At 38.9% G+C, this 25,105-nt stretch overlaps 1 protein-coding gene across 1 annotated transcript; it reads left to right on the top strand.

Moving 5' to 3' along the window:
- Window positions 1-20,583: 20,583 nt before the first annotated feature.
- LOC311608478 (large ribosomal subunit protein eL21-like) lies at window positions 20,584-21,117 on the top strand. The gene has a single exon (XM_084801014.1). The coding sequence runs from the start codon at window positions 20,618-20,620 to the stop codon at window positions 21,098-21,100; it is 483 nt and encodes a 160-aa protein (XP_084657140.1). The 5' UTR covers window positions 20,584-20,617; the 3' UTR covers window positions 21,101-21,117.
- The last annotated feature ends 3,988 nt before the right edge of the window (window positions 21,118-25,105 follow it).

The raw sequence follows: 25,105 nt of genomic DNA, 5'->3' as shown, positions 1-25,105 counted from the left end.
TATACTTCCTTGTGGTGTAGATTATTTTGAGCGGAGAACAGTTGCTGGAAGAAGGCTTTTAGGAATTTTATCTTTCTGAAAGTAGAAGCTTTGCAGAAGTGTGGACTGGCCCATGAGTCTGTGTTCTAGGAGAATTTCATTGATCATCCTGATTTTTAGTGATAATTGTTACCTTGACAAAATCTGGATAACCTAGGAGATGGGTAAGATAACCTGTGGGGGGGTTATCTTGATTGTATCTGTTGAGGTGGGAAAGGCACCCACTAAAGTATCTTCTCCTCATGGGGTTCCTGGACTGCATAAGTGGATCAGGGTAGGTGAGCCGCAGCATGCATTACTTGATCTTCCTTCTGACTGTAGAAGTCATGTGACCAGCCGCTTCATATTTATGCTGCCTTGGCTACTCTGCCATGATGGGCCAAACTGTGAACTGTGAACTATAATAAACTGTTTCTCTCCTAAGTGGTTCCAGTCAGGAATTTTGTCATAGCAACCAGAAAAGCAAGTAAACCATTGTGAAGAAGAAGTTGGACAGTTGGTGCTCTGATGGGTCGTTACGAAGCAAGCTGTCTCGGTTGGTTTCCAGTACAGTTGCATTCTCACAGCTTGCTTCCTTGGAAGTAAAACTTCCTTTTTGTTGCTTCTATGAAACGTGTTGCGCGGTTCCGTCCCTGTTCTAAATCTCCCTGTCCCTCCTTAGCAGTCTCCGCGTGTGTGCCGCATGTGCTAACTGAACTCTGCTTTGCTCTTGCTGATCTGTCTTTGGATAATATATTCACAGGACTTCGACACAAACTGAAAGACTACAGATTAGTGGCATTCATGGATATGAGTGAGAAAATAAGTATACTTTATTTGTGTGCAACTTGTTTTCTGGTTTTGAATTTTCTGGGGTTTTGTTTTGTTTTGCTTTGTTCATCTTTGCTCAACATCTAGCTAGAAGGTACAATTCTTCATTTTATTCTGACTTAAATTCTTGAAGTGTTTTTGGATAGTGTGATGCTTTTCTAGAAGTACCACATAGTGGGTCATATTTTTAATACACACTACACTCAACATAAAAGTTGAGGATTGAAAAAATATTATATTTATGTAGTGTGTGTATGTGTGTGTGTGTGTGTGTGTGTGTGTGTGTGTGTGTGTGTGCGCGTGCATGCCACAGCAGGCTGAGGTTGTCAGAGGTCAACTTGCAAGAGTCTCTTCTTTGTACCATTTTAAAGTCCTTGGGATTGAACTCAGGGAGCCCGGCTTGCTAAGAATAGATAACCATCTAACCAGCAGTAAATAATTTCTAAATATACAAAAATATGAGTACAGTTAAAAATAAAATTCATATGATGATCTATCTACAAAACAACCATTTACATATTCAATTGAGTCAGGAAATAAAGGAAAATCTCAGATAGTACAGATACCACCTTGTAATTAAGTAAAACACTAAGTATTTCCATTAATAGTTAACAGTCATTAAATGATATCTGACAATAAAACAAAATGTATATGATTTATTTAAGACAAAGATAAACAGAAGAGTAATACATTCAAATTATAATACTGTGTTGACTTTAAAATCACAATAAAATGAAAGCAGAAAGTATAGGCTAAGATTAAACTGCCCTTATCATATTTTCAAAATATATATTATAAAAAATCTAATGGTTGCAGATTGTATTTTAAAATTTATAATTTTATAAAATTAAAAGTTTAATTAAAATGAAAGACTACAGCCTAAAATTCTATAATTTTATTGAACTATATTTAAAAATTATAAAAAATACAAAAAACTAAATATGTGAAAATATTCTGGAATGTTTATATAAATGATGAATATTCTCTGAGGTAAGCCATACAACTTATTTAAATATGTTAAGTATATAGAAATGTTTGCCAGAAATTTAAAATTTTATGTTCTTTACTAATGGGACTAAGTTAAATATTAGTAAACTCCCAGTGAGAGACATTAATTGGTCTTATTCTATAGGTAAACTGCTTAAATTAATACTAAAAATGTACAGCAATAGATCTATCTTAAAACTAATCATTTAAAAGCATTAAAACTACATACTTAGAATTCATTGCTTCAAAGTATAAATCAGTACTGTCCTGCTTATTTGTAAAACAACAGTGATGGAGCAGGGCTTAGATTCAATCAGGAAATGCTTTGTTACTTACATGTGGTTCGTGTCACTATTGCACAAGAAAGTGTGCTTTGTCAGGCCAATTATCAGTGTTGTTCATGGGGATGGGGTTCATAGCTTGGTAAGACAACATACATAGCACCTCCTAACACTAAGAAACTTTGCTAACAGGGATGATACTTTCAAGACCAGTTTTGTAACTCAACATTCTATGATTATAATATCTTTAGCAGTAAAATCTAACCATCCAGTTCTTGGGAGGTAACCAAGAGCCTTGGCAATATCCTGAAACATTTGAGGTTCTATGGGACAACACTGAATATAGCTCCAAAAGAGGTAACTTGTTTCTCTCTTGGGGTTTTTATTCGTTAACCTGTAGTGTCTAGTAAAGGCATTACCATCTCATTTTCCATAACTTTCTATGTATTACATATCTATTTATCATCTATATCTATCATCTCTCTCCAGATATATCCATGTATATATACTATGTGTATATATATATATATATATATATATATATATATATATATATATATATATATACGCATGTCTACCATCTATCTAATCATCTATTTATATATCTGTAGAGAGGTTTCCATACGATCTTTTGAATGGTTTTTAGAGTTGTTTCTACTTTGTCCAACCTGCTTTCCTATACCGGGCCCCAAGTTAACCTTCTTCTTACATTAATCCCTTTAAGGTTTTATTCCACTGCATTCTGTCTTTCGTACTTGAAAGTCCCCTGTCATGGACCATTACCAATTTCTAGTCTTTACTGGACATATCAGATGAAGCATTCATCCCTAAAGACTCAAAGCTAATATTTACAAATGTTAAAAAAAACCCTGAGTTTTGCCTTTCTGGGTCTGAGTTACCGCACTCAAGCCAAGAACTGTCGGTGGGAGAACCTATTACTACTATTCTGCTAAATGGACACAGTATTAAACTGATTGATAATAACTTTTTGTTACCTCAACTAGCTTATAGATCTACATTAACATATTGATTAGTGTTTTTTTCAGCCCTCATAGAAAAACTTATATTCGCAGGAGATGGCGATGAACTCAGAGAAACACAATTGGCTAAGGTGAAGAGAATAAGATTCTCTGGAATAATTATTCTTAAGCGAAACATCTGTTTCTCGTCTATTCCCACAGTTCTGGGACTACTTCAGAAGTGGGGAAAGAAGGACCATATGAGCCACAGGAAGTGGATGACTAGGAGGGAACGGTGTTCTCACCCAACAGTATAGCTGTATATATGAGCTGTGTAATATATGAACTCTGCTGTTGGAACAGTACACACCGTGCCCACACAAGCTCAAGCCAGACAAAAGTCCCAGCATGGAATGGGGAGGTAAGCATGAAGTTCAACCCCCGGCTCAGGGGCATTGGTAACTGATAGCTGCTTGGTGAGAGAGAGAGAAAGAGCTTTTTTTTTTGAAAGTCACAGAATAGTAGAGATTTAAGAAAGGAAAATTAGATCTTACAGAATTTTATATCTTTGACAGTAGGTTGAGGAGGTTGTACATTGAAAATAAAAAGGTCCTTTCCTTATTTTGCTTATTTCTTTTTCTATGCCTTGTTAAAGTGACAAATTAGAAAACCTCTTTCCATATCTATATGCTATTTCCTTGAGAAAATACCCCCCTTTTACTATTAATACATTCCTGCATTTAAGATGCATTTTAATGAAAGGTTAAAGATCACATTTTGGGGAAATTTGAGATACAATGACAGAATATTTGCATAAAATCCTTTTGACATTTTTTAATAATTAAAAAATTTATCATCCATCAAGAGAAAAGAAAATCTGTGTTAAAACCCCTGATTTCAGAAAAACTTACACTGCAGAATATATCAGGGATGCCTTCTCTTTTTTTAAGTGACAACTTTGTTAACATTCAAACTTTAGGACACATTTTTCTAAATCTATGGCCATGACAGCTGATGCAGTCTTGAGTGGAGAATTCCTGTGGAAAAGATTTAAATTATCCAATGTGTGACAGAAGGGGACCTCCTCCCCCACCATATGATCACAACCTATCAGGTCTCATCCTGGTAGCCTGCTTTCCCTTCCTCTGAGTGCCACCAGGCCTCCCCACCAAGGGAAAGTGGTAAGATACAATTTTAAACATCAGTTTGGTAGGGGGGAAAATGTATGAATTTTAATTAGAGTCTATGGTCATCTTTCCTCCAGTCAAGAGAATTACATATGAACACATAATTATCAATAGATTACATGTGCCTTTCATGGAGCACTGGTAGACACAGATGTATAATTTGTTTCAGTGTTCAAAGTCTGTTCTACTTTCCCTTGGGTTAAGGAAAAATAAAGTAATGGCACAAAATTAATTCTTGTTTCACAAGAGTAAATCATGTCCAAGAACCAAACTGTTTTTCAAAAACAATCAGTTCCTCTTCATCTGTTCCATCACATTAGGGGGTTTCCTCTTTTGCAACAGCTAAAGAGGCATAAAATATGAAACATGCCTTCCGGTAGAGACTCAGGGATCTCGGCGCCATGCACAGCATCTGCAAGGGCGTGCATGGCCCGTTTCTGCTACATCGCTGTCAAGAATGCATATGAAGACTCGGTGACACTCCCTAATTTCCCTACAATCTGCTATTTCCTGTACTCTGTTTTACTTTACTGTTTTACGTTTATAGATAACAACAACAACAACAAGAAAGTCATCCAGACTGAGTGATAGCTAGTGAGAATAATTTTGATCAATTAGATTAAATCATTCAAATTCCAACTGGAAGATGATGCACCCTGATGACCTAGTTTGGTGATTTCTGTTACGTTACCAGCTCAGATGTTGCCAAAGTTTTACTCTGTGGTAAGGGCACACATTTGGAGGCACTATTAATGGTCAGTCCTGAGGGAGTTAATCTGCTTTATGCAAATGCTGCTAGAGGCATAGAGCCTCCTTCATTAACAAAACCAGTCAGCGGTGGGAGGCAGAAATCGGTAGAGAATGAGGTGACATTTTGGAGGGTTTGCCAAGTCATGCCTTTATAACACACACAAAAATGGGACTTTATAGACACTATAGAAAACGTAGTGATTTCCACTTTGTCTTTTGTTGCCTGGGAATTGGAGCTAGAACACCTAGTGCTGCGGCACCTCGAGTTACTAAGAAGTGGCTTTTTGTAGAGTACGGTTGGTGACTAAGTACGACATTTCACAAGAGATCCTCTTTTCATGTTCAACTGCAGACTTGTCGAGAGACACAGAAAGGCTGCCTGGAAGCCCCACCTCTCTGGTTTATTCTGCCTGGCATGGCAGCCAGCCAGAACGGCTCTGAGCCCAGACCCGGGAACCTCACTCAGCCTCTGCAGTCTGGTTATGGAGACGTGAATAGTGTGCAACTCAGCAGATCTTAGTTGCCACGTTTCACATCATGAAAATTTAAATTCTTTTCAAAAATAGCCCTGGAGCAAGCCGTGATTACTCCATAGGAGATCTATGCTGTTTCCCTTTTCTATGTTTTATGTAAAGAAGACTAGTTTTTTACGAGATTTTTTTTCAAGTAGAACACCAAGAAAAGGGGAGAAAGTAGGACTGAAAACTACAACGGAGACGTCTAGGGCTCAGGAATGTCCATCCTTGCTGCACTCGGCCCTGCAAACTGTCCAGGTGCATGCTTAATAAAGAGGAATTTTTATGAAGATTAAAGCTCTCACAGCACATATGAGCACAGCCAGAAGATACAATGTAAAGCCATATACTGTCCCTGACTACAGGAACAAAAGATATGCATATATGCTTCTATAAATGTAAGGGTAAAAGCGATATTGAAATAGTCAAAGAGAACAGAGAATGGCCATTTTAAGTTACAAGCAACATTCTTTTGTTGTAGATAGTAGATACTGTAGCGGGTGTAAACATGCTTTTGTTTTGATCCCAAGTGTGGGATGTGAAACAGATTGTGTGAGGGTGTGGGGTGTTTTCCCATGAAAACAGACTTATGAGAGAACAGGTGATGTTTGTCCACTAGAAAAGAAACTACGTCTTGCGGAAGCATGGCCTTTGGTAAATGATAAACATGCTAGTACTGAGAAGATATATATGAGATCAAAACAAGAGGAGGGGCTTTTTGGTCTTGGCTGTTGAGCACTCCACTTCGAGAGGCTCCTAGAGAGAACTGCTCCAGAGAACACTTTGGGGTTCCAGTTCCAGCTGCTGCTCCAGGATCCAGTGGCTGTGATTGTAGTGACCTATGCTGAATTGTTGGTTTGATGGAATTCTGTCAACTACGCCTGGGAAATCACCCCAAGGAACTGAATCTAAAAAGGTCTACTTCTCCTGTTTCCATGAACCTCTTTTCTCTCCTATCTGGGGTAGGTGGGATAAAGGGAGATGTAAGCATTTTTTTAATATCCCAAGTAAAGTAGGTTTAAAAAAAATTTCCAAAGCCGACAAGATACTTCTTAACTATGTTTTCTTGAGGTAAGTAAAGGCATATTGTCACCAGAAAATATGCTCAGGTAAAATGTATTCAGTTAAGTGCTTTAAAAATGAACTTCTATGTAGAAACATAAGTGGGAGCTAAATGATTTTTGGTGGCCTCGTACAATTGCTGTCTTGATCACCAGGTGTGTATGTATGTGTGTATAGGTGTGGGACCTAAATTCCACAGAGCATTGTAGAGACTTTCTACCCTTTACACACTCTTAAATATTAAGAAACTCCTTACAGAAGCCATCCAATAGAGCTCTCAATAAAGAACCGCATTTCAGTGTGCTGGAGTTCACAGATCTTGGGTTTTACGGTGCTTATTGTTTCTTTCTTTCTTTGCGCTTTTTTCCTTCCTCATCCAGTCTAATATTGATTTCTTGACACCATGCTAACTAGGAGGGTCATTGCTGACAGCACTTGGGATTTCGAAATCTTTAGAAGGTCCTTGGACTGTCAAACAGGCAAAAAGCACTTGTGTCCTACCCTAGAAGGTGTCAAAAGTCCAGCAGCCACTTTAAGACACACAGTGTAAGTCCTCAGAAATAGCTGTTACTTAACAGATCCTGCTCAGGAAAAAGGCTTTTAGAAAGCTGACTTAGGTGCTCATAGGTACCATTCATTTCTGTTTGCTTTTCAGCCAGGCCAACAACAAAAGCAAAACCAAATCTACCACAAGAAATGGAATATTAGTTCCTCTCAGCAGGAGTGCAAACTTTTTTGGCCGCTATGGAAAGCCATGTAGAGGTTCCTCAAAAAGCTAGGACCAGATACTCCATATGATCAGCTATATCACTCCTGGGTACTTACATCGTACTACAGAGATATTGGCTCACCCACGTTCATTGATGCCTTAATCACAATACCCAGGAAACAGAAGTAACCCAGATATCCATCCAACTCACTGAATGGATAGTAAAATTGCAGTATATTTGTACAATGGAATATTTGTCAGTGGTTAAAAACAAAATTGTTAATTTTATATGTGAACAGAATAATTATGTAGTGATTTAAATGAGTGGCGTACCCCAAGAGGTCTGGTGTTTGCACACATGGTTCTCGGTCCGTTGGGCTGTTTGGGGAGTTCTGGGAGAAGCAGCGTTGCTGAAGAAGAGACGTCACCAGCGGTGGATTTTGAGAGTTTAAGTTCTCCTGACGTTTCTAGTTCATGTTTTCTGGTTTACACTTGAGTTTGAAGGTGTGGGCTCTCACCTTTCTGCTCCTGCCTCCATGACTGCTGCCTGCTGCCTGCTGCCTGCTGCCTGCTGCCTGCTGCCTGCTGCCTGCTGCCTGCTGCCTCCATGCCTGCTGCCTGCTGCCTGCTGCCTGCTGCCTGCTGCCTGCTGCCTGCTGCCTGCTGCCTCTTTTCTACTATGATGACCATATATCCATTTGGAACCGTAGGTCCTACAAACCCTTTTCTTCTATAAGCTACTTTAGTTAGGATGTTTTATCACATCAAAAATTGGTAACTGGTACAACCCTGGGACCGTCTCTCTGAGTGAGGTAACAGACCCAGGAAGGCAAGAGTCACACAGCTTCCCTCATAGGTGACTGTGAGCTCTGAACCCTTGGATACTTTGCGTTTCATTTGGAATACTCCTAGCATCAGGAACTTAGCGAAGGAGAATTGGGTGGGGACTTTCAAAGGAGCTGAGGTAAAATGCAATGGTATGAAGGGAGAAAAGAGAAATATGAAGCAAGAATGGATAAATTGTGGTGGGAGAGGGAGGGGAAAGGGGAAGAAAGACTAGAGAAAGGGATAAGTAAGACTTAAGACCTTTACAAAAAGGTCTAGTAATATATTCATATAGACGATTCCTAACATGTGTACATATACATACATATAGGAAGAGTTCAACCGGTTAGTTTTTAATAGGATGGCAATGCCCATATCAAAGACCACAAAATAACACAAATCCCAATACTAGGAATAGGGTACTTCTTTCAAAGTTGTCCTATGAGCATATACAGGGGGAGAAGATCCCCCATCAGCCACAGTCATAGAAGAGGGGAGCAAGGGAAAATGGGAGGGAGGGAGGAATGGGAGGGTACAAGGGATGGGATAACAATTGAGATGTAATATGAATAAATTAATAAAATATATTTTTTAAAAAGTTGTTGGCCAGTGTGGCCCCATAGACCTGTAAACATTACAGGATGTTCATCCTCCACAACATTATGGTCAGACCCTATTGCCAGAGTACAGTCTTAAAACATGGAGAAATGAAACGGGTACTGATAGGGAAACGACATCCACGCTGGCAAATTTCACAGTGCTACAACATGCTATGCATGCTTCTGGAGAAGCAGGGCTGCTACCTTCCAATGCCACTCGCTCTGTTATGGTCACATGGGTCCTGTTTGTGCATGTCTAGGGGGTTAAGCATCAGTCTTGATATGTACAAAGTTTTCTCAACCATCTGCAACACCAAACAACATAACTGTGCATTTTTTTTTTGTTGTTGTTGTTCCTTTATGACTGGTGGCACTTGTGACTGAATGTCTTCGCTAATTGCTTCCCTTCCCCCCAGGCCCCAGGGCAGCTCCATGAGGAAACGCACAGCAGTGAAGGATGCTTTGGGTGTTGTCAGTCTTATAGTTCTGTTCTGGCTCCACCCTTCAGGACATAGTACTCTAAGCTTCTCAATTTTGTCGAAAATTTTTCTCTAACAGAATTCTCCTTGAGAACTTGTTAAGTCTTAGGGTAAAGTACTACGTGTCACCTCTCAAATGATGATTTGTGTAGGAGTTAGAATGGTACAAAGTGACACCCTCCACCCCTTTTAAGGAACTCCATGCATCATTGCGTAGGTTAGAGAGAGGTTGAAGGGAGACTGCAGGGTGTCTACTCGGCACACGGCGCTATTATTGCCTTTAAACTCCTGGATCGTGTTCTCTCTGCCTTTCTTTCTCTATTTCCCTCTCCAGAATACATTGAATAGCACAGGACTCATCATTTACATGTCTCCCATATAATTTTGATTACAAAAGAGTGTGCTTTAACAGAGAGATGAACCTATTTCATAAAGGACCCATAACAAATTTGTATCAGATCAAAGATAAACTCCTGAGCCCATGCCTAGTCTTTTTAAGTGTATAGCTCTATACGTTTGAATAATTTTTGATGATTTTTGACTTTACTTTTTTTTTTCTATGCTCATGTTCACATAAAAGTATGATGGAATTTAAGTGTGAAAACTTTTACATTTAAAAGTGTTCTTGGAAATTCCAGGGGAGAGACAGATCTATATTAACGTTTGAATTCTTCATTTCCTCTTTTTTTTATGTTTTAAACTTTCTGTTTCTGAAGAGACACTTCATTCATCACCCAGTGACATCCCTTGCATTGGAGAGCTGATGCCGTTAGACTGTGGCTACTGATTGATTCCTCATAACTTTTGTGTTGTGAAGCATAAAACATTTCATATCACCAAGACATTTTGTCCCTATGGAATAACATTTCTTTTCTAACCCGGTCCTTTCTCCCCTTCTCTCCCTACTCCTAATCCACATCCTTGCTTCCGTCCCCATCCCCTTTCCTCCTCAATTCCCTCTCTCCACCCACCACCAATACCTCTTTTATTTCCCCTTTGAGTGAGACACAAGCATCCTCCCTTGAGCCCTCTTTGTTACTTAGCTTCTTTGGGTCTGTGGATGGCTATACTGCACTTTATTTATGGCCGATATCCATTTATAAGTGAGTACATACCATGTGTGTCTTTCGGTCTGTGTTACCTCACACAGAGTGATCTTTTCTAGTTCTATCAATTTGCCTGCAAATTCCATGATTTTTTAAATAACTGAATAGCATTCAATTATATAAATGTACCACAGTTTCTTTATCCATTCTTTAGTTGAGGGACATCTAGGTTGTTTCCAGATTCTGGTTATTACAAATAAAGCTCCCGTGAACATAGTTGACCAAGTTTCCTTGTGGTATGGTGGAGCATCTTTTGGGTATATGCCCTGGAGTGGTATAAATGGGTCTTGAGGTAGATCTAGTCTCAGTTTTCTGAGAAAGCACAAGATTGAGTTCCAAAGTGGTCAAACGAGTTAGCACTCCCACCAGCAATCGAGGAGTGTTCCCCTTGATCTACATTCTCACCAGCATGTGCTGTCAGCTTGAGTTTTTTATCTTAGCCATTCTGACTGGTGTAAGACAGAATCTCAGAGTCATTTTGATTTGCATTTCACTGATGACTGAAGACGTTGAACATTTCTTTAAGTGCTTCTTGGCCATTAGAGATTCCTCTGTTGAGCTCTGTACCACATTTTTTAATTGAGTTATTTGGTTTGTTGTTATTTAATTTCTTGAGTTCTTTATGTTTTAGATATTATCCCTCTGTCAGATGTAGGGCTAGCTATCAGAGGTGGTGGGGGCATCTCTGGAATGTTCCAGAGACCTGGGAGAGGGGAGGCCACAGAAAGTCTATTTGGGCTGTCTAAGCTGAGACTCCTAGAAGCAGGGGACAGAGAGCCTGAAGTGGCCACCTCCTGGAAGAAAGGACTTCCAGTGGTGTGAAAAGGATGCCAACTCCCCCCCCAAAACCTTTGACCCAAAATTTGTCCTGACTAAAGGTGTGCAGACAAAAGATGGAGCAACGAATGAATGACTGGCCAACCATAGACTGGCCCTACTTGATACCCATCCCATGGGAGAGACCCAATTCTGAACACTACTAATGTCTCTGCTATGCCTCTGAGAGGCTTCACCCAGCAGCTGATGGAAACAGATACAGAGACCCAGAGCCAAATATTAGACACCACTCAGGGCATCATAAGAGTTGGGGGAATGATTGAAGGAGCTGGAGAGGTCAAGGGCTCCACAAGAAGACCTACAGTCAACTAACCTGGGCCCATGAGTGCTCACAGAGACGGAAGCACCAAGCAAAGAGCATATGTTTATAGGACCTGTGCACATAAGTAGCAGATGAGCAGCTCGGTCTTCATGTGGATTCTCCAGCAATTGGAGCTGGAGCCCTGACTCTGATGCTTGCCTTTGAATCCCATTCCCTTAACTGGCTGCCTTGTCTGGCCTCAGGGCTAGAGAGCACACCTAGTCCTGCAGTGACTTAATGTGCCAAGCTAGGTTGGTACCCAAGGGGGAACGTCCCTTTCTCTGAGAAGGATACGAATGAGTGAACTGTAGGAGAGAAAGAGAGGCTACGATCAGGATGCAAAGTGAATAAGTTGAATAAGTAAATAAATTAAACATTTTATTTTCTAGAAATGACCATTTTAGTCTTAGTCAGTTGTTTCCACTTTTACCTATTTCTTTATTACTAATATGTTATCATTAAATTGTCTGTGGAAACGTACTTGTGAACATGTGGACTTGTAGGCACATAAAAGAGATCAAAAGACCTGATGTTGATACCTTTCAATGTTTGACTTTGCTTTTACATCTATTATTTTTTTTAATAAGTTATATGTTCACTAACAAGAAATAGTCATAAACATGTTATAATTAAAGTGCTATAATTAAAGCTCCATTAAATAAAAGGTCAATGTAAAAGACTTGTTGACTTCTATTAACTATTAAGTCAAATGGTTTGAAAATGATCTGTCTTCATTTATTCTGCAATTATCAGTGTGCTCTTATTTCCTATGGCAGGCACTGTTCTTGAGCCAAAGTGTCCCTTTCTGCCACTGACTAGTTGGAAAGACAAGATTCGTGAAAAGGAAAGGAAAAAGGAAACAAACGAAAAGGAAATAAACAAAAAGGAAATAAACGAACAAAAACTTCCCAGATCCGATGTAACAATGGACTGGTCCTTAAATGAAAATTTGGAAGGATGAATTTCCAGAGAAAATCATTCCTAACCTAAGATCAGAGAAGTTAGAGAGAATTATAAAGAAGCAGGATTAATTGTAACGAAGCAGAAGACAGTGATAGAATGCCTGGAATTTCAAGCAAAAATGAGAATCCAGAAATGGAAAGAAGAGAGCTAGGGGAAGGCCAGAAAGGCAGTGGGTACCGGCATTGTTGATGAGACTGAGAAATAAGAAGGACTTGACCAAGTGGATGGTTTTGTTGGTGTTGAAGATATTACTCTACATTAAGGATAATGAACGTTTAATACTATGGTTATGATCATGAAAGTAATTTGATTAGCCAAGTTTACATTTTTTTTTTAAAAAAAATCCCTTTTTTGCTCATGGTATAGTTTTGTCTTGATTAAGATGACAAGCTCGTTATTTTTCACAAGTGTTCAATATTAAGTTCTGATTAAAGATTAAAAAGTAGCGATACATTTTTGTTATTAATTAATTTATTTATTCACTTGACCTCCCAGTTGTTGCCTACTCCTTCCTCTCCTCACAGACTCTATCTCCCTCCCTCTTCCTTTATACCCCTTCTCTTATTCATCAGAAGAGGGAGGCCTTCCTACCCACCCCCACCCCAGCTCATCAAACAGCATCATGACTGAGTGCATCCTCTTTCCCTGTGGCCAAGCAAGGAAGTCCTGCCAGGGTGACATGATCAAAAGCAGGCAACAGAGTCCACCTCAGAGACAACCCCTGCTCCCCTTACAAGAGGACCCATATGTAGCCTGACTTGCCCATCTGCTACATCTATGTAGGGGGCCTAAGTCCAGTCAACGCATGGTCCTTGCTTGGTTCTTCAGTCTCCACAAAGCCACTCTGGGCCCTGGTTAGTTGGTTCTGTTGGTCTTTTTGTAGATCTCCTGTCACCTCCATGTCCTTTTCTCCTTCCTCCCACTTTTCCACAAGACTCCTTGTGCTTTTCCCAACGTTTCGCTGTGAGTCTCAACATGTGTTTCAAACCACCGGAGCCTCTCAAAGGACAACTGTGCTAGAGTCCTGTCTGCAAGCATAGCAGAGTATCTTTACTAGTGTTAGGGGTTGGCTGTCTTCTATGGGATGTGTCTTGTGTCGGGTCAAGCACTGGATGGACATTCCCTCAATCTCTGCTGTATCTGCCCTATCTTTATCCCTGCACATCTTGTAGACAGGGTAAATTTCAGGTCAAAGTTTTTGTGGGTGAGTTGCTGTGCCCTCCCTCCGCTAGGAGTCTTGTCTAGTAAGAGGGTGTCCTCCTCAGTCTCCATGGCATCTGCTACTAGGGTGTCATCTAGAGCACCCCCTTATCTCTTCTTAGAAGCCTACCCTGACTCAGGTCTTCATCTTGTCACAGAGATGTCCCTGCTTACAGTTTCTTTTGTCTCTGCAGGCCTTCCCTCGTCTCCCCAGGTCTGATCTTCAACCTCATTTCTCTCTGTGCTCCTTCTTCTACCTTGTTCCTTCTCTTCAACCACTACCTCTGTCTATTTTATTTCCCCTTCTGAGTGAGATTTAAGCAAGTGATACATTGTGTAATACTAACAAGGTCTCTCTTTTGCTCATACCCCTTTCATGTATTTCTCAAATTGTAATTTATTCAAACAAAGTTGATAAAATTAAAATTCATAAAAAAAAGAAGTACTTAAGAAAGGCATTTTTTTTCTAAGTGTCTCTTACAAGCATGCATAACAAATTCAATTCTCATACACGGTCTGAAGAGAGTAATAAATAATTAGCAGCAAGCATATAGATTTATAAATGAGAAAGAAACTTATTCAACAAATAAAATATAAAATTGTACAAGGGGTATATTATGAAGATATTTTAATAATCTGTTTCTATCATCTATCTATCTATCTATCTATCTTCTGTCATATCTATTTGTCTGTCATATCTGCATCCCTCTATCTATCATCTATCTATCTATCTATCTATCTATCTATCTATCACATATCTATCATTTATTAATCTGTCTATAATCTGCCATCATCATATACCTAAGAGATAATGAATTTTATAGAATAATGAGATGAAAAGGAGGCTCTCTTTCCAATACACCCAACATCTTGGACAAATGTCAGCGCCGCACCGTCCAATGGAAATAAGACACCAACAACCAGACTTCTTCTCGAGATCTTTACTCAGGATTAAGCTTAGTGGGAATGGCCCCAAAGAAAGGAAGGGCCAAGCTTACGTACAACTCAAGGGCCAATCAGCTCATGCTAGGCGCCACCTCCTCATAGGTCTGCGTCAGAGCAAGACTGCTCATCACCAGATCACCAGTTACCCTTGCACAGCCTTTTGCCATATGAGGACTTGTTTATCTTAGAGAGCGCTTGCCGTCGGGACGGCAGAAGGCAGAAGCCTGCGCCATGTTAAGGCATGGCACATCACAGCTCTCCACAGACAAAGTTTTATACTACCTCTCTTAGTGATAAATAGGCACATCATTTATTGATTCATATGCTCATTTTATTTATAAGTGCCTACTGTATTCCAAGTATTGGTTGTAGTGATATGACAGAACAGGAGAGATAAATATTTTGTTCTTATGGGTGCTATATTTTCAATGGGTTAGACACATAATAACATTATATGCAGAGAAATATAACATTTGCTATGTAAGACTGCAAGAAAATGAAAATGCAAGAGAGTGATGGGTCTTGATATGTGAGTGTGTTGGGGTATTTGTTTACATTTTATAAATTTATGTGTGAAGAATCACTACCAACAATATCATTTTTTGAGCAGGAAATAATATTAATGCCATAAATAAAAGACACTTTTCAAATTTCCCTTCCACTTATTGGTAAAAGACACAAACATGATTATATCAATGGTCCACATGTTCATCAACCTAAGCACCGAATTCTTGGTCCTTGATGTTAGGTTACCGTGTTGGTGGATCCTGAATCCTACTGAATCATCCTCTTCCCTTCTCCTGCTGTATCTTTAATTGCTGGAGGCAGATCTGCTTCTGGCTCCCATTGAAATGAGTGCCTGCTAGTTGATGATTGTGGATGCTGCGAACAGAATGAATGGTTGGGGAAAGATCCACTTCATTTGCAGTGCCGTTTAATTATAAAAGAACTTCTAAAACCAATGCTTCCTTGTTGATTTCTTTCTCAGATTTGGTCTTTTTCTTTTGTTTAGCAGATGTGTTTTCATTCTATAACCATGTGGTCATTTTGAAACAACTTCACAATGAGGTTTATCTTCTAGACAAATCTACACATTTATGCAAACTATGAATTTGACTTTCAGCTTTTTTTTGCTGCAACAGTCACAGGATACTGTTGTCAGAAATTACCGTTCTGAGATCGAAGATTAAAGCATCTTCAGTCATGAAATTCACTTTCAGGGCAAGGGAACCAAACACTATTACCTGTTTTAATAACCAGAAGTAAAATGCTGTCATATATGTATTCATAATACACATAATTTCTAAGCATTAGAAATTGACTTTTTCAGTTCAATAGTATGCTAATTTGCGCAGTCAAATCTAAAACCAATCAAAGACAGTTTTCATGTAAATACAGCTTCATGTTTGTCATTACCAGTAATATACAGAATTCTTTTTAAGTGTGTCAGATCAAAGTGCACATAGTGGTTGCATTGCACTTTTATAGAATAAAGACTTGTGTTTTCCTCAAATGCGTTAGAAAGCTCTAAACCACACTGTGGTGGTTTTGAAGATGAAACTTTTGGATGGTAGTTATTCTGTCTCCTCATGAATAATGATGCTGTTCCTGTGAGCATGCAATGAGATGCTGGATGCCTACAAACCCAGAAAAGGACAAACTCTACTGTGAAAGCACATCCATCTTTGAATTTCCATATTTTATTAAAGTGCAATATACATTTATGTTGCTCAAGTCATCCAGCCAATGCTACTTGTATATGGCAGCCTGAGTAGCCAAATCCATGCTATCCCGATCTGTCAATATGTAAGGTTTTCACTACAAAGGAAGCAATATGACACAAACATTAATAAAGCTTTCTATGGTAGGCATTAGGATAAGGAAGCAATAAGACAGTTACCCTTGTAGCAAGGTACATACGAAACTGACATTCAAGTCATCTATGCAATGGCAAGTAGGTCAGAGCACTAACAACACAAGGGCACTTCTCCTTGCTGACTCTTGAGATTCAGAAGCATATGCAAATCCATAGTCCATCTCCAAATTTGCTTACTTTCCTTTCAATACAATTTGAATTATTAGACAATGTTTTAAAGAAAATCAATAAAGCTGACATCTCTGAATTGCAGTGATGCTTATCATATAACTTGAATTCTTATCTTAAATAAAACATATGGATGTTTAAATTAATTTTTGACAACCGTATGATTGTCCAAGGTACAACTCAAGAACCTACATTGGATTATTGCTTTAATATATATATATATATTTATATAAAATTCTAAATGCCATGATGTGGAAAGTTGGATTCAAAAAGTTGTAAAAAAAAAAAACAGCTTGAGTTAGATTCATGACTAAAATAGCATAACATTCTCCAAAGATTTATAAAAATGCTAAAATAAAATCTCATGCACGGAAATTCATACTGTTTTCTAGTAACTAAAAAGAAAGTAGGAAGGATGGTCACAATACACATATTATTTATACACACAAATTAACGTTATTGGAGGAAGGAGTTATCTGGATCCTGAATCAGTAAAAATTCGCAGATGTTTGAGCTTTCCAAGTCAATTTTCTATGCTCATCTATTTTTTTTTCACAGCAATCTGATAACTTTCCTTTATATTTGTCCTTTATAATATTGATGAATAATTACTAGTCTTCTCTGATTTTTTAAAATGGGTACCAGCAGAATAGAGTAAATATTAATTTAGCTTTGACCAAATTTTCTTTGTAAAGAGATTACATTAAAGTTTGTATCTTCCTGAGGTAAAATATATCATTTAATTAACACATGATCTAATTGGAGGTGCTCAAAATGAAACATAAATCACGACCACATAAAGCCTAAAGTGCCATTCTGAATAAGAATATACACCACTGGAAAATCAGATAGGACATATCCAAAGTACGTATTTGCCCACTAACTTACCAATAATCAGTCTATGTTCAGTGAATAATAATGCCACCCAATCAAATTCTGCCCCACAGATGTAGTGTAACTACACTAATTACAAGCAGGCACACAACACTAATAACACCTTTAACGGTTCTGTTCTTTGAGGAGCTCTAATTATCAATTTGTGTAAGTTATCTCTCACAGCAGAGCCCAAAGTCTAGAGGCAGAAATCTCTTCCTCTAGTTATATTGGCAACCAGCAATCATCTAAATTAAAATTCTGGGATTGGCAAGGATAAAGTATGCCTCATAAATACCTTTGCCAAGTTTTGCACATTGAATAGCTTTAACTTAACTAAGCGTGACTCATTTCTAATAATCAGGGCTGGAATTGAGAAGTCACTTCTTTATTAAAGATCATTTCCAGCCTCCGAGTACACTAATTAGTAAACATGCAATTGTTCATGAAAAATGAGTTAAAAAGCAATTTGAGCTGTCTCTAGGAGGGATTCCAGAAAGGACAAAGAAATGAGAGCAAAAAGATTATGGCCTATGTCACAAGTGGGGCATGCTTCCACGATTCCAGCACTCCAGACACTACGGCAGGAGGATGTCCACTTTTTTCCTGGCCCTGAGATGTAGAGTAAGACCGTGTCTTAATAATAACCCAACCAAATAAGCCAACAAAAAATTGGACTGGCTTTGTAACATCACACAAAACATCTTAAAAGCTGAATGCACCAGTTTCTAATTCATTATCTCTTAGCACATGGCTTATGTTAGCCATGCAAACCGAAATCTACTGTAATACAAGGGAGGGATGCTGATTGCAGTGCCTTCCCCTGGAAATAGTTTTCATTTGCTTTGTGCCACTTTTACAGTCTGCCATGCAGCGTTTTGATCCACGCGTACTTTTAAAATCAGACTTGGTCACGCACTTGGGCATTTCTCTAAGGCCCTGAAATGTAAGGCGCGGGGAGGGGGGGGGTGGGGGACCGGAAGGTTTCAATGCTTCTTCTGGGCTCTTTTCGCACTACTATGTGACTGACAGTGTGCAAAGCAGATGACTCAGAACATCTTGAGATGAGAATTATAGAACGCGCTACATAAAGTCACATTCAGCTTCTAAGAGACTTCTCGTGAGTGAGAAAGATGAGAGCCATTTCTTGCACAGAGATATTGGGTTTATTTACTGTAAACTAAAACATCACTGAAGATACACTGGGAGGGCTTCTTGATGAAAGCAAGAGACATCAGGCCTGAGTTCAGAGGGTGATGCCTCAGGTCTCTTCTGTGATTCTGTGGTGTCTACCGCACTTAATGGTACAGTGCTTGGCATGTTAAAGAAATAGTAATCATTTCTTGGGGTGACTCCAGCTTGTCACTTGTTTATTATCACCCGTTTAGCACTCCTCCTACTGCGTTTCCTTGTCCAGCCTTGATACGAGGGTAGGTGCCTACTCTTTTTTAAATTTAATTTTTGACATTTGAAACTTTAATAGATAGTGGTTTACAAACTCAGTAAAATCAGGTAACTTGATCTTTGAACAATTAGATATGAGGCATAATACATACTAAAATGCTGAAGGGAAATGGAGGAAGAGTGGATTTGGGAGAGAAAAGAGTGAGGAGGGGGGAAGGGAAACTGTGGGTATGATATAAAATATTAGAGAAGAATTCATCCAAGAGGAAAAGTCCTTATATATGTACATATATTCCTAAATATAACTTGATCAGTCCATATAATAGAACATCTATATATTCTTCAAGCAACAAAACACACACACACACACACACACACATTATACAATTGGGGTGTAGCTGCAATAAATTCCTCTAAATGATGAGTACAACTTTTCTATGTTTCCACAAATGGGGAGTGTGGCTTTGTAAACCTTTGAGCTTAGGTTGTCTCAGCTCAACCTCTTCATCAGCTTTGTGATTCAGCTGTCCTTTTTCATCTCACTGTCACACAGGTAATCATAATAAGTAATAGTGATAACATGAGCATTATAATTCAGGGACTCAAATTGAAGAGTAACTAAGGGAATTTGTTTAAAATACTTATGGTTAAGCAGCATATTATATTAGAATCTTTATTATGATGATCACTTAGCTGATATGCCCAGATTATTCTGGTTCCCTTCTGTGAACAAGAATAATAGTGATAACTCTTTTCTAACAAAAATATAGTATTTCATTGTTGTATCTTTTGAGTGTATATGTGTGTGTTGTGTATGTATGTTTTCATGTGTGTGAGTGCAGCCATGTATGTGCCACTCCGCGTCAACTGTCAAAGACAAATGCAAGTGTTTGTCTTTATTTTTCACCTTGTTTGAGATGAGGTTTCTCTTGTTTTTCACTCCTTCCCTCAGTCTAGCTGCCCATGTGCTTCTAATGAATGTGCTTCTAATGATTATATTGTTTTTGCCTTTCATCTCTCAATCAGGTGTGCTTGGATTAGAGACCCCCACACTACTGTATTCGTATGTTATATGGGGCCTGAGAATCTCAGGACAGTTAGTTCATCAGGCAGACACAGCAAACATTCCACCTACTGAGCCACCTCCCAGCTGTGTTCTTAGAGCTCAGTCAGAGTTCCTAATATAGCTTAGAATATTTTGTGATTCTTTATAGAGAAGGAGAAAGTTTATCAGAAGAAGTTCATGATGCCAGCATACTGGTGATACACACTACAATCTCCAGTAGTAGAAGTCAATGGTGCATAAAAAATTTCTTACCTATCTCAAGTAATTTTCAAGGCTCTAATGAGGTTCTGCTGTGGGTGTGATATCTATCGTTTTTTCAAATTATAGATAAAAGGGTATCTTCAACTTATTTATTAAAAGCAAAAATACCACTCTTACTTATCCCAAATTAACATTTTAATAAAGCAAAATTGTTTTACAAAACAAGGCAAATTGACAGAAGTGGCTTTTTATTGATGAGACATATATCACTGTATTTTTGTGCACAACTTTGTTTTTAATATGAATTTAGCTTTTATTAAAAGTCAAATAAGAGAAAACAAAAATTTAAGAAACTCGTTCCAATTACTTGCATAAAAGAAAGTTAGTAGAGATAGTCACAAATCTGCAACAAATAACTGTAAAAGGGCTAGTACAGCTTTTGGCCGCAGCAGCCATCTTGCAGTAACTCGCCAAAATGACGAACACAAAGGGAAAGAGGAGGGGAACGCGCTACATGTTCTCCAGGCCTTTTAGGAAGCATGGAGTCGTTCCCTTGGCCACGTACATGCGAATCTACAAGAAGAGTGATATTGTAGACGTCATGGGAATGGGTACTGTTCAAAAAGGAATGCCCCATAAGTGTTACCATGGCAAAACCGGAAGAGTCTACAACGTCACCCAGCACGTTGTGGGCATCATTGTGAACAAGCAGGTTAAGGGCAAGATTCTCGCCAAGAGAATCAACGTGCGCACCGAGCACATCAAGCACTCTAAGAGCAGGGACAGCTTCCTGAAGCGCGTGAAGGAGAACGACCAGAAGAAGAAGGAGGCCAAGGAAAATGGCACCTGGGTGCAGCTGAAGTGCCAGCCTGAGCCACCCAGAGAAGCGCACTTCGTGAGGACTAACGGGAAGGAGCCTGAGCTGCGGGAGCCCATTCCCTATGAATTCATGGCCTAATGTGGAAAGGAAATAAAGGGCCTGGACTGTAAAAAAAAAAAAAAAAAAAAAAAAAAAAGGGCTAGAACAGCATTGATATAATCATGTCACAGCATGGTGCTCTGACTGTGATATGAACAAGGTGTAACTAACATTGTGCACAGCTGTCTAATAGTACCTCAGAAGGTGTCCGGGTACCCACAGTGCCTCCGCATGAAACTTGCTTTATATGCTCTTCTGGTTAAACTGTGTACAAAGAACATGACTTCACAGATTGATAACAGTTAAGCAAAGGAAAATTTTATTACTATTTCTGGATAATTAGGGACACTTTTTTGTTAACTCGCCAGAAATTTATGTACTAAATTCTGAACCTTCGGTTACATTGGAAAATGGTGCTTTACAGTTTTATACTAAAGTCCACAGTATGCCTTGCACGTTGCATATGTCTGTGACATTACAGAACTACTTTGATTTTGTAACATTGCACATTGGTTACTTGCAAAATGGCAGTTTCCTGATTATTGTAGGGTTTCCAGGGGTTATTACAGTTCCTAATGTAAAAAAAAATTACATTCTCTGATAGCTCCTCTAATTCCAACATAGATATTTTTATGTTATGGAGTTATTTTAACATCGTAATGGATTTAGTTTTCCAAAAACTCAAATTTTGACATTTATTATTTAAAGCAAACATCGTAAGTTATTTTTCTGAAAGAAAGGTTTGTTTATTTTTTTTGAAAACATAAATGCTGAATAGTTGAGTCAGGGTATTCATAACTTACTCTCATTTGCCCACAGCAGAACTATGTCCAACAAAAAGTAGCATAAACCGTTTCCCAGGAGATTGTCATGATGCATGTAGATTTTTCAGCAACAGTTTTTGCCTGCTTTGTATGCAGTTTTACAGACCGTTGTAAGGATGTATTCTCAAGGGGAAAGCCTGGCTAAGACTCATTTGATTCATTGTCTAAGTAAAACAGACGCAGGCTCCTTGTTTTTAAGCTAGTAATATATGTAGAAGAATACGATGATGAATCCAGTTTGTTGCCAATGCCTTAAGACAGCAATCAGTTCTAGCTAAAGCTGTCTTTGCTACAGCAGTGCAAGTATCAGCATAATAGAACACAAAGAAAAATAATATCTATAAACATTGGTGTGTTATGGGAAGAGTTTGGCCTCTCAGGTATCTCGGAAGAGGTTGGGAGACTGGGTGCTGTGTAACCCCTCTTGGAGAGCTAGTGCTTTACAACAAGCATTTCTACTCTTGTTTTTGTAATAATGAACTAGCCAACAGAATTTTGCAATGACAATGTCCTTCATCTCTACAGAGCAGCTAGTGTATTCAGCAACACTCAGTATCTGACATGAGTCATGCATGCGGGTATAAACCCAGTCATCAGGAAGAAACCAGTAGTTTTAAAATGTTAAGTGGTATTTCAAGTTCACCAAGTTTGTAACTTCACTCTAGGATATTTAAATCAAAAAGAAAAGTACTCTTAACCGCAAGTTTAATTGATTTCTTTCAATGCAAATACACATTGAATATAAATTAGAGGCGATTCAGGGACCATATAGGTCCATTTCTATGAAGAATTGTTATTCTGTAATATAGGACAATAAACACCTAGGAAGACTTTTCCTAGGATGATCTGCTATGAAGCAGCATGGAACATATTGTCCTGTAGAAAGGCCTGCCTTCGCAGTGTCCTGTGCTTTGGTTTCTGCTTCTCTATTAGTCTCTACCCTGAAAATTTAGACTTTTTCATTCCAGGAAGATTTATTTAAAAGGAAAGAAACCTGGCACAAAGGCCTTGACGGTTTTCTTTTAAAAAGTCTACATCTGTTGCCGAGACAGCTGGGATTTCAGGGGCTCCGCATGTTCCCTTGAATCTTTCATATGACTCTAGGTTAATCAGACACAGCTTCCTTTTCCAGAGTCTGTTATTTTCCTTCAGATGTTAAGCCTGTGGGAACAGGAACCTGTTTCATCTCTAGACTGCATCCTCTGTGACATCACTGGTGCTATCCAGATAAGCAAGGCCTGATGATAAGGGGGTCCCAGTTACCTTACCCTGACAAAGCTTGAGAACCTCATGGTCTGTTTGTTTGCTATTTGAATTGATTCTTCCTTTTTAGATAAAGCTCTGGGAATCAATAGGAAGTCTGTTTCAAGAATAGGAACCAGGTATCTACTGAATTGCTGACGCTTAGGTCGACGAAACACAGCTGTGTCATTGACATAAGGCACATGAATTGTGAGAGCCTGTGCTTTCCTCAAAAAAGCAGAGGACATGGCTTCTAAATTGTTTAACTGCCACTTCCATTTATCTTTAGAGATGAGCTTATGGCAGAGGAGTTCATATTGCTCATGAAAATATACTTTCATATGAAGACGATTCATTATTGTGTTAAGACCCTGGGCACTTACTGTAGGCACAGTGTTAGGAGCTTGAAAACAATGGTAAACAAAACCAGCTTGGTGTTTATGGGCGAGGTCTGCTATTAACTATATAGTTAAACACATAGTCATTGTCTATTAGGAATCACAATATTCTTCTTACCTTTGATTATTTATAGGAAATTTATCTCTGTGAGAAGAAACATCTTCTATTTTGATTCTGACTAGTTTAAAACAATCTTTTAGCCTCATGGTAGGTGCTATAATTCTGAGCTGTGGCCATATAAAATATCTTCTTGTGTGGTTCTCATTATGTGAAACAACCTTTCCCAAAGGACTTACTCATCTCTCACATCACAGCACAACAGAGACTTTTCTGTATAGCTTTCTTTACCTCCAGCCAATGAAAAGGAATCTTGCCACTGTGTTCTCCTAACCCAGGTAAGCCCATGGGGAGCGTCTTAGTACCTGGAATCCAGGACAGTTGGGTTTGAAGGCTGGCATTGCTGTACCTTGCTGTGAGGTGTTAGACTTGACCCCTCTACTTTTCAACAACCTCATACTACTCATAGGTGTGATGTAGCTAGAAGATCTTACAAACTAAGTACAGAGTTTGTAACATGATGACTGTTGGGGACGATAGGCCATATGACCAATGTTCAGCCATCTTGTCCAAGTCTGCATCTTTAAGTCTCTGTCTTTCCCAGAGCTTACCTTTCACCAGAAACTAGCTGACCCAGTTGTGAGTCAGCAGCTAAAGACAGATAGGGATGGAGCAACCCTGTTGTGAGTCAGCAGCCAAAGACAGATAGGGATAGAGCAACCCTGTTGTGAGTCAACAGTTAGACTAAAGCTAGATGAAGACAAAGCAAGATACCCTGCGTAGCAGGATGTCATGACCCTGTCTGGAATTCCCTATGTTTTGAGAAAAACCCACAACTATGTTGCTATAGTGATATGCTTCCCTGCCTTCTGAATTATAAAAGCTGCTGCCTGACTAATAATGTTGATAGCTTGATCAATCGGACTTGCTCTCCTTCCTTGTGTCTTGCAATTCTCAACAGGTGACCTCCCACCCGAGTTTTAGTCGAACCCTGCAGGTCGGGGTAGATGACACACAAGGAAGAACAGTTACTCTCTTGTATTATAATTAATCATATATCTATTTCATTATGAGTGTGAGTCAATATCCAAAGCTTGTTTAAAAACTACGCATCAATCTCTTTCTTGTTACTATGACCAAATACTTGACAAGAACAACTGTCTGGAAGAAGGCTTTATCTTGAATCACAGTTCAAAGGACTCCAGTCTCTCATGGAAGGGAAGACAGAACAGCAGAGTTAGATGTTAGACGCCCTATTCTCTCCCCTACTGTACTCTCCATGTGGGCTTCCATATTGTCCTTATTTCTCAGCCACCTGCATTTGAACCTTTGCACTTTCCTAGAATAATCTTTTCTTGGGGCCTTTCCAGATTTTCCATCTATCTCTTTCATTGTCATCAGTGAAGAATGCCCCCATTAGATATCCATTACCCCAATTCCTTGTATTGTATTCTTTATATTTTTATAACTTCTTTGTTCAGCATTTTAATTACTGATAACTTCCCTTGTTGGATATACACTC

Source organism: Acomys minous (genome assembly GCF_964271855.1).
Source record: "Acomys minous genome assembly, chromosome: 11".
Classification (NCBI taxonomy): Eukaryota; Metazoa; Chordata; class Mammalia; order Rodentia; family Muridae; genus Acomys; species Acomys minous.
This window is presented reverse-complemented; position numbering and strand designations above follow the sequence as displayed.

Excerpts from the sequence above, each read along its gene's own strand:
- LOC311608478 (XM_084801014.1), top strand. The coding sequence starts at position 20,618 with ATGACGAACACAAAGGGAAAGAGGAGGGGAACGCGCTACATGTTCTCC.